A 13,547-nucleotide genomic window follows, 5' to 3' on the forward strand; every position below is an offset into this window, starting at 1 on the left:
TAACATACATGGCATGCTCGTGTGTGTACTTTGTGATAAACTTTCTTTGATTTTTTTTTATCAATTCGACTATATCATGTTTTTGGTGTCTTCTGTAACCCACAAAGTTCTTTCTTTCACTGGAGAAACTTATCATCTAGAACTCGTTTAAAAAAGAAAGAAGTCACATTCATGTAATATTTTTCAACTTATATTAGAATGAAAAAAGACCATGATTTTTATAAATCTAGGAAAGAGAAAGAGAGAAATAACAAACTTTTTTATTGAATCCTTTTTGGAATAGTCTTGTGTTGTATCTTTTGGTGTCTCTGCTAAAATTCTTGGTCATGTACACTAATAATCCTATGCTCTTTAAAAGCGGGACAAGTTTCCATATGATATTCTCTAGTGTTATAATTTATCTCTATTATCTAAAGGTGTAACAAGTGGGTTGTATTCGACTTTAAAGAAAAAAATTTGAACAGATAAAAAAATAGACTTTTATAACAACTTACTGTTGGTGCACAACGGAACAAGATGAACAAGATGAATATGGAAGAAGAGAGAGAAAGTTATAACTAACTTTTCCTCAAATAAAAAAATAGTTACATGGATGATTCTACATTCTATTCTATTCTCTCTACAAATTACAAAGCACAAAAAGCAATATATATTAAACCCATATTAGGCCAACTAGCAAAAACTCAACTCAAGGCCCAAGACAAACTAATAGCAAATATTGAATGTGCAATTACACTTCAACACCATCTCTTAATTCACATTCAGAGTTAAAGTCAACAACACCAATTCCATTCCTCAAATTTATGAATGGTTCAATCTTGACAGCCTTCGTCAGAACATCTGCAAGTTGCTTCTAAGTGTAACAATGTATAACTTCTAGCATTCCGTTTTGGACTTGATTTCTCAGAAAATGGAACTTTGCGTCAATATGCTTGCTTCTCCTATGCAACACTGGGTTCTTAGCAAGACTTATAGCTGATTTGTTGTTAATCATCAACTTCACAGGCTTCTTCACCTTGATCTTCAGATCCTGCAACAAATTCAGTAACCACACAGCTTGACACGCACACAAAGCACATGCAATATATTAAAATTCACAAGTTAACAATGCAACCATTGGTTGCTTCTTGGAGCACTTAGAAATGGAACTTCCCAAATATTTGAACAAATTCCAGAAGTACTTCGTCTGTCAACTATATCACCACGCCAATCAGAATCTAAGTAACACATTAGTTCTGACTCACACTAAGCTTTAGAAGGGAACATAACTCAAACTTCAGAGTCCCCTTAATATACCTCAGAATCCTAATGGCATCTTGGTAATGTGACCACTTCAGTTTTTTCATAAACTTACTCACCATTCCAACAGCGTAACATATGTCTGGTTTGGTATTACAAAGATATCTCAACGAGCCTACCAACTGTTTGAAAGTTGTAGCATCTACATCATCACTCTCAAAATCAAAATCTAACTTGTGATTCGTCTCAACAGGTATGACTGCAAACTTGTAATTTGTCAACTCAAATCTGTTCGGAAGCTCAAGTTTATACTTAAGCTGATGGAGAATGATACCCTTCTCATAGTACAAAATTTCCATCCCTAGAAAGTATACCAATTTTCCTATGTCAATCATATCAAATTCATTCATCATCACCTTCTTGAACTTAACTATCTCATCAGAATGACTCCTTGTCAGCAATATATCTTCAACATAAAGACACACCATAATTATTTTGCCTCAACAAGTATGTTGGACATAAACACCATATTCCATCTCACATTTTCAAAACCTCTGCTTCTTGAAAAACAAATCAATCTTCAAATTCCAAGCCCTGGGCGCTTGCTTCAATCCATACAAAGCTTTATGCAACTTGTACACCATCCTTTCTTGATTCTTTTTCACAAATCCAAGAGGTTGTGACACATAAACTTCTTCTTGTAAAGGACCGTTCAGAAATGCAGATTTAACATCCATATGTATCATAGACCAATTCCTATTAGCAGCTATAGTAATCACCAACCTGATTATTTCATGTCTAGCTACAAGTAAAAACACCTCAAAGTAATCTAGCCCAGGTTTATGAAGAAAACCTATAGCTACTAACCTCACTTTGTGTTTCCTAATTGATCCATATAGCTTCAATTTCACCTTGAAAACCCATATGACGCTGATAGCTTTCTTCTCCTTTGGAAGCTCAGTCAACTTCCAAGTCTTGTTTCTTTCCATAGCCTCTCGCTTTGTGTTTCCCAATTGATCCATCTGGTTTTAATTTCACCTTGAAAACCCATATGACACTAATGGCTTTTTTCTCCTTTGGAAGCTCATTGAACTCCCAAGTCTTGTTTCTTTCTATTGCCTCAAGCTCTTCTTTCATGGACTTCAGCCACACTTTCTTCTTAAGAGCCTCATTGATACTGACAGATTCAAAGTCAACCATCATGGCACATTGAATGACTTCGCCTTTAGAGTCTATTTCAGTATCACGTAACATGTCAAACTCGGCAAACCTTCTGGGTATTTGTCTTATTATTTGTGGTCTATGAACCTGTTTTGAATCTTCTATAGAAACACTTCCTTCATAATTACCACCTTTAGAAGAATGACTACTTCCAGAAGCATGATTACTTCTAGAAGTTTGACTCCCAGAGTCTTGACCACCAGTTTCTGAACCACTGTAATACGGTGAACTGACTTTATTTGAAATGTGCGGATAGCAAGAGTCGCCACCGACTTTTATTTTATCCAATTAGGAAAGGCAAAAAGAACAGGAAAGACCTTTGAAAAGATTTTGAGTTCGGGGGGTAGGTTATACAAAGGGAAGGTGTAAGGCACCCTTTGCATCCATGGTTATCCATGGGCTCTTGATTGCTTAGCTCACTTGTTTGTTTGAATTGTTTGAAGTGTCGTGTGTGAATAGTAAAAAGATTTCGTTAAGGACTTTAGCTTGTAAATAAGCGTAGCTTTGTTTTGAAATTGTTTTGAAATAGGAGGTGTGAAAAGCATTTGATTTTGATTTGAATGTGAGCAAGCAATTAAGAACTACCTACCTTAAGTTTGTCTTTCGTGTTCTTTAAGTCTTTCGGGCAAAAGGGTCTATCCATACCATAAGAGGGCAGGAAGTCTTTCAATTGGATGTTGAAGGGTCATCGAGTTATCATTCGCCATAAGACTGTCCCTTGCCATAAAGAGGGCAGGTAGTCTAAGGGAAGGATATAATAGTCATTTGAGGCATCATGCGAGGATACCTTTGCAATTTGGGACAATCATTTTATAAGGCAACATCGAGGGAGTTTCAATAACTTTGAAGGCGATAGGCAACTTACTTTAGGTATCCTCGGAATCGAGGGACTTGACTATTTTTAGGCAACAAAATTAAGGCAACCAATTAATAAGGCAACAAGCAACAAGAGGGATTACCCTAAAGGTGTGTGGGTGCACAATCACGTGGTTAACTTCGATGATATTTATCTTGTAAATTAGTGATCTATATTCAGTTAATAGTCTTGCACTCCCTAGGATTACTAACCACAACAATTAATATTACGGAAATTAAAGGCAGAAAATAAATTCCTACGCTATTACAATAAACACCTGCGTGGATGGGGGAAATTAAGGCAAAAAATAAGAGAGAACAATAATTAACAAAAATTCTTGAATGCCTTGATCTTCCTCGAACCCTCGATCAATTCTGAAAATTAATAGGAAAATAATAGTGGTGAGTGTATGAGTAATTCATTGACAGTTGAAACCAATCATAATTCAAGCCATAAGGCAAAAATTAAAATAAAAGGTAAAAATAATTTAAATAAAAAAAGGGATCAAAAATTAGCTTTCTGATTAGCGTGACGCGTAATCGGAGGATTCTGATGATAACCCTGAAAAATTGCATAAGGAAAAGAAAATTTAGTGTATGAATGATCTACAAACCTTAATTGATTATAAACCCTGAAAGTTTACAAACCATAATCCTGAACCAAAAGGGTTATTTAAGAAAACTTATTGTGACCCAAAAAGGGTTTAAAAGGCTTAAAAACGCGCTAGTGGATAACACCTACCGAGGGTTTATAAGGGAATCGAGGTTAACAAACCTAAAAATTAATTATCGATTAAAATTATATATAATAATTTTTTATTATTTTAAAAATAATTATTAATAAGGTTATAAAAGAAGTTGAGTCTTCGATTAAAAAATAAATAAATTATTAAAAGGAATATTATATAAACACTAATTTGTTTAAATAAATAAATAAGAAAAAGGAAATTATAATATAAAGAAAAAAAATAAAGAAAAGCAGAGGGATTTGTGTAATCAAACTAAATAAATAAATTGGAGAACTTAGCTTCGATCCCACGTGGGCAGCCTCTGAGGGTGCGTGGCAAGGAGCTTATCCCGGTCCTTTAGATTAATCCTGCTGTGAATCAAGTGGTGAAGATACGAAGGCACACGGTGAACCTACGCTGACTGGGCGCAGGGGATCTGTTGACAAGCTGATGCAAAGATTTGTTAAAAAATTTAATGGGCATGCTGGGGTTCGAACCCCCGTCTCTTTCCTCCACCAACAAGCGCTGCAGCCAACTGTGCTAAATGATTTTGTTGACAAATGCATGGAAACAAACTAACAAATATATTAACGTGATAATTGAAATAAATCAAAGCAAATAGTCAGCGTGGGGCCCATGTATCCTCACGAGCTACCAATCAGAACGTGAGAGAGATTGTGCTGAATGTTGACCGGCGAATGGAAAACCTCCACGCGCATGAGAGAGAGAGAGAGAGAAAATATTGACTGGCCAATCACGTTATCGCGTGTGCACCGAGGGTGGGTCCAGAGGACAACTCATCATCTTCAACCTCCGCACCTGCGGATTTAGCCATGGATCTACTTGTGACTTTACCTGCGGATTTTTCCGCAGGTTCTTGATCAGCCTATGCAACGATTTGATACCTGGAAAACAAAGCTCAAACGAAGCAAATAACAACCCAGATTAGATAAATAACACCTTGCGAATTCAATAGTGGCCTCCTCTTGTCCTGAAACGGTTGGGAAGTGAGAGAACGAAGAGCTCCATTCATAGAGCCCTAACCATGGCATCATGCCTTTTAGCCGCGATGCATTCCCAACGACGGTCCATACCTGCTCTTAGGGACCTTAAGGACTCGTCAATAGCGTTAGTTTAAACAAAAACATACTGATCATTGAAATTCGATTAACAGAACAAAACAAAAAAAACGTGTTCATGCATGAAGTCATACCACGTATTGTGCCCATGTTTATAGATCCATACTCACTCAATTATACCTCAGGAGCCAGATAAGATGCTTGGAGAGCCTTGAATCTTCCTGGAACTGGCCTTTGAATCGTGCCCTAGCCTTTTAAGGTTTTTGAGAATTTTGAAACCCTTATGCCTCTTATCAATTTCGTCCCCTTACTGCATGGATGAGCTTAGGTATTTATAATGAAGAGAATTAGGTCAAATAACTAAAGGAAGATCCAATCTTTTGATGACATGGAAATATGCAAAGATTTTACATAAAATAATTCCAATTTTTGAACACCATGCATATTTTATTTTTAATCTTAGCCATTGGATTTGATTTGATCTGAATGAATTAAGGAAAAAATTTGGTGTATCAATCATATAATTATTTTATGATTTTTATTTGATTTTATTTGATTTTAAAATGATAAAATCAAATATAAATAATATAAATATCATAATAATAATAATATAAATTGACCATTGGGCCATCTTAATTGTTTAAAATTGATTGGAAATCAAATCTTTGATTAAAATAATTTTTCCATATTTTACAAAGATTTATTCAATATTTAAATGAATTAAAATTCAATTTAAATAAGATAAATACTAAGAATATAAAATAATTATTTCAAAGATCATTTTAAGGCCCATGGACAAGTTTGGAGTCAAATATTTGGGCACATGTAGTTAAAACTCAAAATTCTCCTTTTTGCCTTTTGTACATTCTCTCAAAATCGCCCAACTTGTGCAAGTCATAACTCCTTCATTTTTTATTGTATGGAAGTGTTCTTGAGATTTTTAAAAAGCTTAGAGTGTCCTCTAAATGATGCTTTTGGTTTCATCTCAATTAAATATTCCATGCTCAAGTTATGAGCTTTGAAAAAAAATGCCTTTTGGCGATCTTTTAGAAGGACCTGTAATGTATTAGCTCATATCTCTCAAATGAAACATTTTTGGACTTGGCATGTGAGAGGCAAAGTTGTAGAGAATTCAATTTCCTTCAAAATGAGCTTTGTATGGGAAATTTTTGATGTTCCATGTAGGAGTTATGGCTGGTCAAAGTTCAGTTGACTTTCTTCTAGAAAACCCTAATTTAGAAACTTTTGATCTTGTTGATTTCTGATCTTTTCTTGATGAATCATGATCAATCCTTGATCAAATGATGAAATATACTTCATAATGAGGATGTTGACCAAAAATCAGAAGTTTTGACTGTGGTTTGACCATATTTTGACTTTTAGGTCAACTAGTCGATTATCGACCGTTTGGGCCATTGAGTGAGCAATCTTTTGAATCGAGGCTTGAAACTTGGCATGAGGGTACTTTGAATCATATGAGAGACCATGGAATCCACTTGAGGTATCATAAGTTCAAATTCCTTGATTAAATCAGAAACCCTAATTTAGAGGCTGCTGTCTAGGAGAGAGACGACATGCTTTCTTCTGGTATATCTTTGAGCATTTGAAAGTCAGATGGACTGAAATATGAATAAATATGTTGGGAAAATTTTGGGGTATGACAACCACCTTTAAAGTCTGGATCACTTTCAAAGTCCTCGTCAGAGTCACCTTCAAATTCTCCTTCAAACTTTGATTCACCTCCAGAATCAGAATCATCTTCTAATTCTAACTCATCTACATAAACTACCTCTAAACTTCCTTCAGAAGCACCTCCATCACCAGAGACAGGATTAGACGTGTTCCAATCCCAAGTTTCTGACTATTTTACTATGACATCTCTATTGAATTCCACCTTCTTAGAGATTGGACAATAAATACTATAAGCACGTGCATCATGGTACCCCGCCAGTAACATTACTTTACTTCTATCGTTCAACTTATTTCTCTTATCGTCTTGAACATGTTTATAGCAAACAAAACCAAAGACCCTAATATGACTTACACTTTTCTTATCTCCAGTCCACTTCTTAAAAGGAACAACTTCCTCCAGCTTCTTAGTTGGACACCTGTTGAGCACATATGTTGCAATAGCAACAGATTTTCCCCACAATAAATGAGGTAACTTATTCTCCTTCAGCATGCTTATTGTCATATCAAGCAAAGTATGATTTCTTCTTTCAGTAAGACCATTGGCTGTGGAGTGTATGGAGCAGTTACTTCATGCTTAACTCCATATTCTTCACAAAACTGTCTGAACTCTATAGAGTTATACTCACCTCCACCATTAATTATGAGAATCAAACATCAGAATCATACAACTTCAAGAGATTGTGCTTCATAGTAATTGAGAAACCTTTCTCAATTAGCTGACCTATACTCATTAGATTGCTCTTCATTCCAGGAACATACCAAACATCTTTGAACAAAACTATTTTTTCCATTCTTCACTTTGATTATGGCATTTCTCATTCCATCGATATTAAGGAACTTATCATCAACACATATAATCTTTGCCTCCTTCTGGAGTCAAAGTCTTCCAGCCATTTTTTGTTTCCAATTATGTGATTTGAACAGCCAGTATCCATATACCATCATTCTAACAATTAATTATTAATAGAGTCAGAAGCCATCAATATCAGAGGTTCATCATCAGGCTCTCTGGCTATATTTGCTTCTTCTAAATTCTTTCCTATATTTGACTAACACTCAAAAGAACAATGACCAAAATTCTTACAGTAGTAACATTAAATATTCTTCTTGTGAGACTTCTTCCTTCCATTATGATGTTTCTTCTTATTAGAGTTGGATGCTTCTGACTTTTGAGAACCGATATGTCTCTACTTGGATTTTGACCAAGAAGGCTTCTATATCTTCCTTCTAGAAGACGCCTTCAGAGCCTGCTCCACCTCTCTCTCAGAGGTTCTCTTAAACAAAAAAACTCTTATGCTTCTAGAATGCTTTGCAGCTTTTCAATTCTCATGGTGCTCAGATCCTTAGAATGTTCAATATCTACTACAATGTAATCAAACTGAGAAGTAAGTGATCTCAGTACCTTCCCAATAATAACTTGTTTTGAGAGAGTCTCTCCATAAGTTTTCATCTCATTAATGATCAGAATCACTCTGGAGATGTAATCAGGTATCTTTTCATTGTTCTTCGTGTTTAGATTCTCATACTGCTTACGTATACTATGAAGCTTCACCTTCTTCAGTGATGTGTCACTGCCATAGCACTGTACTAGTGGTCCCATACAGCCTTCACCGTCGTCGAATCAAAGATTTTTTCAAACACATTTGCATCAACGCACTAATGGATGTAGAATAACGCTTTATGATCCTTCTTTGTTTTTCGTTGCGTGTTTCTTTACGCTTTTGTTGCATCCGCACCAACCGGCGTGAAACCTTCGTAGACGAGATCAAGCACATCTTGAGCGCCGAACAACACACGCATATGAATCACCCACCAATTCCAATTCTTTCCATCAAATAACAAAAGTTTCATATTCAAACCACCATTTCCACCGTTCATCTTTAATATTATGCAAGAAATCACTCAGATCCCACCAAACACCCGTGTTTCCCTATCCCTCGAAATCAAGAAATGTGATTCTACTACGATTTAGATCTTCAATTCACTATGAACTGGATGAATAAAAAATAAAACAATCACACACTCACGTACACTCGTGTTTCCTTTCCCGTGGATCTGAGTCGGGGCTCTAGATATCAATTGTTGGTACACAGCGAAACAAGATGAACAAAATGAATATGGAAGAAAAGAGAGAAAGTTGTAACTAACTTTTCCTCAAATTAAAAAAGCAGTTACATGGATTATTCTACACACTGTTATATTCTCTCTACAAATTATAAAACACAAAAAAGCAATATATACTAAACCCATATTGGGCTAACTAGCTAAATCTCAACTCAAGACCCAAAATAAACTAATAGCAAATATTGAATGTGCAATTACACTTCAACACTTATCACAAAACCTAAACCAAACGGGTAAATATCATGTTGGGTTTGGTTCAATTCAAACGAATTAAATTTTAAAAAAAAAATCTTTTTAAAATACTATATAATTTGTATACTATTAAAACAAGTACATAAACTAAAACAAAAAAAACAATGTGATTAAAAAACACATCAATAAAATTGTTATGAAATTAACTAAAACAATATAGAGATGAAGTAGAGAAAGTAAGAGAGAAAGTGGTATTCTATTATCTTATTCAAGAAGTATATCTTACATTGGAAAGTGGACCTTATTTATAGGACATTAGGAAAGTGAGAAATCATAACCTTACTATACCACTTAATAGGGAATATGAAGATGAAAGATAAGAATACATATGGACATCCATAATAGTATTTATTCATAACACTCCCCCTTGGATGTCCATTGAGGATATGCCTCGTTAAAACCTTACTAAAATAAAAACCCAGTGGAAAAAAATCTAGTGAAGGAAAAAGAGTATCCTTTGAATATGAATTGCCTTGTTAAAAACCTTACTAGGAAAACCCAGTGGGACAAAACCATGGTGAAGGGAAAAAGAGTGCAAAACATATGCATTTATCCCCCTCATGCATATATTTATATGTGAGACGATATTCTTTATAGTCGTTGCTTAAAATGTCTTCTTCGAAGTGACTTCACGTAGTGTTAATAGTTATGCAAGTTATTATGAAGTTGGTGCCATGATTTGTTTTATAGATCTCCACGAAATGGTTGTACTATCACATGTAAACAAATAACCTGTTCCAGATTTACCATTGTGAGGATCTGACAAGTAACCTGCATCTCTAAGATAGCGAAGTATATGTTTGACTTCTTTCCAATATCTTCGTGTAGGTGAATAATTCTATCTTACTTATAGATTGACCAAAAATGATATATCAAGATGTGTATAATTAGCAAGGTGCAATAGTGCTCCAATTGCACTGAGATATGGTACTTCAGGACCAAGAATTTTTCATCCTTTTCTTGAGGCCTAAAAAGATCTTTCTCCCCATCTAATGATCTAACAACCATTTTGGAGTAGGTAACATGTGACATTTGTTCATATAGAAGCATTTCAACACTTTTCTATATAGTCTTCTTGATGTACAAATATTCCTTTGTCCAAATGCTTAATTTGCAAACCTAGACATATTTTTGTCTTTTCTAGGTCTTCATCTCAAACTCTTTATTTAAGCAATTTATAGCTTTTGGAAGCTCTTCGGGAGTTCCAATAATATTTATGTCATCCACATAGACAAATATTATTTCAAATCCTTTTCCACATTATTTTATGAAAATAAAAGTACAAATTGAGTTATTTGTATATTCATCATTTAGTAAATATTCACTGAGACGATTATACCATATTCGTCCAGATTGTTTCAGGCCATAGAGAGACTTGTTCAATCTTATGGAGTAGTGTTCTCGAGATTCGGAGTTGTGTGCATCTGGTATATTGAACCCTTTAGGGAGTTTCATGTAAATTTCACTATTAAGTGAACAATATAAATAAGATGTCATTACATCCATCATGTTCAAATAAAGCCCTTCATGTGTTATAAGGCTAATTAATTATCAAAAATCGATTGAATCCACTACAGGTAAATATGTTTTATCAAAATAAATCTTAGGTCTTTGTGAAAATCATTGAGCAATAAATCAAATTTTATATCATTCTTATTTTTCTTTTTCACAAAAACTCATTTATATCCAATTAGTTTCACACCTTTAGGTGTTCGGACTACATGTCCAAAAGTAAGTCACTTGTAAAGTGAGTTTAATTCTTCTTCAATTGAATATATTTATTTTGGCCATTTCTCACTTAGTCTACAAACTTTAATAGACTTTGACTCATGATCCTCGTTATCATTGATCACTTTTAGCGCTATATTTTATACAAAGACATTGTCTTTATTGACTTTATATGATTATCTCAATTTCGGTTCCATTCCATTTCATCCATGACATAATTTATTGAGATCTCTTTATTTCATATTTCAAGTACTTGATTTGTTCTTCTAGAACTGAAAATTAAATTATGTCAAAGTGCTCTTAGCATTTTCATATCCTCACTTGGGTGATCTTTAGTTTATTTTCTTAGTAGAGGACTTTTAACATTGGAACCGACTTCCATACCACGCTTCAGGCGCAACAACAACTCATTTGCAATATTATATTATCCAATAGGAGAATCCACTTTGAGTGGAGTATTATCAGCTGATAATTTATTTCATAAACTTTGCAAATGAATAATATTTTGAACTTTTAGTTCATATTGATTTGTACGAGGATCAAGACAACAATTTATTTTAAATTGTTCATTTGAACTTCTTGTTCATGATTTCAGCTGCTTATTTCCTCCCCCTAATATTAGAAAATTAATTTATCAAGTGATAATCAGTCTACTGGGCTGCAATCAAGTATTTTATTATTTTCTCAAATTATATCCTCAAAATTGAGATTCATATTAATTATATTTTTCCAATATTCTTTCATGACTCATCTTAATGTATTATATTGGAGCAATTGAAATATACATAACACATCCAAATGTTCACTTAGATGAGAAGTATAAGAATAAATTAGGAAGGACTAAGATATAGTATCTTGTTGGTCTAATGCGAATAGATATTTTAATATCATACTTTGGGTGTTTCAAATATATAATTTAGAATTGATCTCATTAGTATCAACCATATAATTAACTTTAGACATCTAAAGAATGGATCTTTGGGTCCATTTTCTTTTTATGAACATATATTATATGATATTCAATCTCAATTTTAATAATATATGTGATACTTATACAGGAATTTCTAAAAAATCCAGAAAACAAGATCTTAGTCTAATTAGTTGAGAAATTAATTTCACAAACTTCTGGTTGTGAGTAGAGACATATGCATGATATTTTAGTCGATACAACAATTAATATCATAAAATCGCAATTTCTCAAATTTTTTATTTTTCTTTAGAAACACACAAAAATTGACTGGATTGAAGAAACTTCTGGTTCTTCAATACAAATTATTCGCATCGTATTATATCTGAGATGACCCAACCTGTTTTACCAACGACAAATTTAAGTGTAATTTGTAAACTACTAGTTTACAATGACATGTGCTTAAATTGTACTAATATAAGTGTAGTACAAGCCCGAGGGTAAAGCCGATAGCTTTTCTATTATACATTTTATGTTGTGAGATATTGGATCGAACTCTAGTATGGTCGAAGGGTAACTTTTTGGTTCGACGGTTCGACAGAGTTAAGCATGAAGTTGAAGGTTGTTCACATGCTGGTGTTGAAGTGTGCATGTTGTAGTCAAAGATGGGTCTAGCATGCAGATGTTGAAGATGCTAGGGTTGTTAGCATGTTAAATTAGGTTTTAGTGTTTAACCCCTAATTTGTTAAGTTAGCTTGTGTAATGGGCCTTGCTGAAAAAGCCCATTAGTTAGTATGTTAGGTTTTATTATAAATAACATACTAGTCTCTCATCATTGCTAAGCTGCAAATCCTAATTTAGGGTGAGAGAGGTTATTTGTTATTCTTGTAAACTTGTAATCTTGTTTTAAGAGAAAGTAAAAGAATAGCAGTTATAACCAATTCTTGTGTTCTTCTTATCTTCCCTAATTCCTATTATACTTTGTTCTTGACATCGTTTTTCACAACAAATTGGTGCGATGAGCGTGGAGAAGATGCCTTCAACAAAGTATGAGATTGAAAAGTTCACCGGAGTGAATGATTTCGGTCTGTGGCGCTTGAAGATGAAAGCCCTACTGGTTCAACAGGGTTGTTTGGAAGCGTTGAAGGGAGAGGCGGCCATGAATGCTGCATTAACGGCAGCGGAGAAGACGAATATGATCGAGAAAGCACACAGCACAATTTTGTTGAGCCTTGGTGATAAGGTACTTCGGCAGGTATCAAAGGAGACGACAGCATCAGGGTTATGGGTGAAACTTGAAAGTTTGTACATGACCAAATCACTGGTAAATCGACTCTACCTAAAGCAAGCTTTGTATTCATTCAAGATGCTTGAAGATAAAGTGTTGTCTGAGCAGTTGGATATGTTCAACAAGCTGATTCTTGATCTTGAAAATATTGATTTGAAGATCGATGATGAAGATCAAGCGCTGTTACTATTGTGTTCTTTGCCTCGATCACATGCTCACTTCAAAGAAACTCTCCTGTATGGAAGGGAGTCCCTGACGTTTGAAGAATTTCAATCAGCCTTGTATTCTAAGGACTTGAATGAACGAAAGGAGCATAAACCTTCGACTGTTAGCGAAGGTTTGGCCGTTAAAGGAAAACTCTTACGAAAGGATGGTAAGTTTTACAAGAAGAAGGGCAAAAGCCAGTCGAAGTCTTACAGTGGCGAAGCATCTGG

The 13,547-nt window shown here is 34.4% G+C and overlaps 1 protein-coding gene across 1 annotated transcript; it reads right to left on the reverse strand.

Annotated features, from left to right (window-relative positions):
* Positions 1-2,196: 2,196 nt before the first annotated feature.
* Positions 2,197-7,304, reverse strand: LOC131634384 (uncharacterized). Its single transcript, XM_058905050.1, has 3 exons — positions 7,167-7,304; positions 6,791-6,983; positions 2,197-2,666 (listed from the first exon to the last, which is right to left on the reverse strand). Exons 1-3 carry the CDS (start codon positions 7,302-7,304, stop codon positions 2,197-2,199), a joined length of 801 nt encoding a protein of 266 aa, XP_058761033.1.
* Positions 7,305-13,547: the final 6,243 nt, after the last annotated feature.

Source organism: Vicia villosa, unplaced genomic scaffold, assembly GCF_029867415.1.
Source record: "Vicia villosa cultivar HV-30 ecotype Madison, WI unplaced genomic scaffold, Vvil1.0 ctg.001287F_1_1, whole genome shotgun sequence".
NCBI classification, from domain to species: Eukaryota; Viridiplantae; Streptophyta; class Magnoliopsida; order Fabales; family Fabaceae; genus Vicia; species Vicia villosa.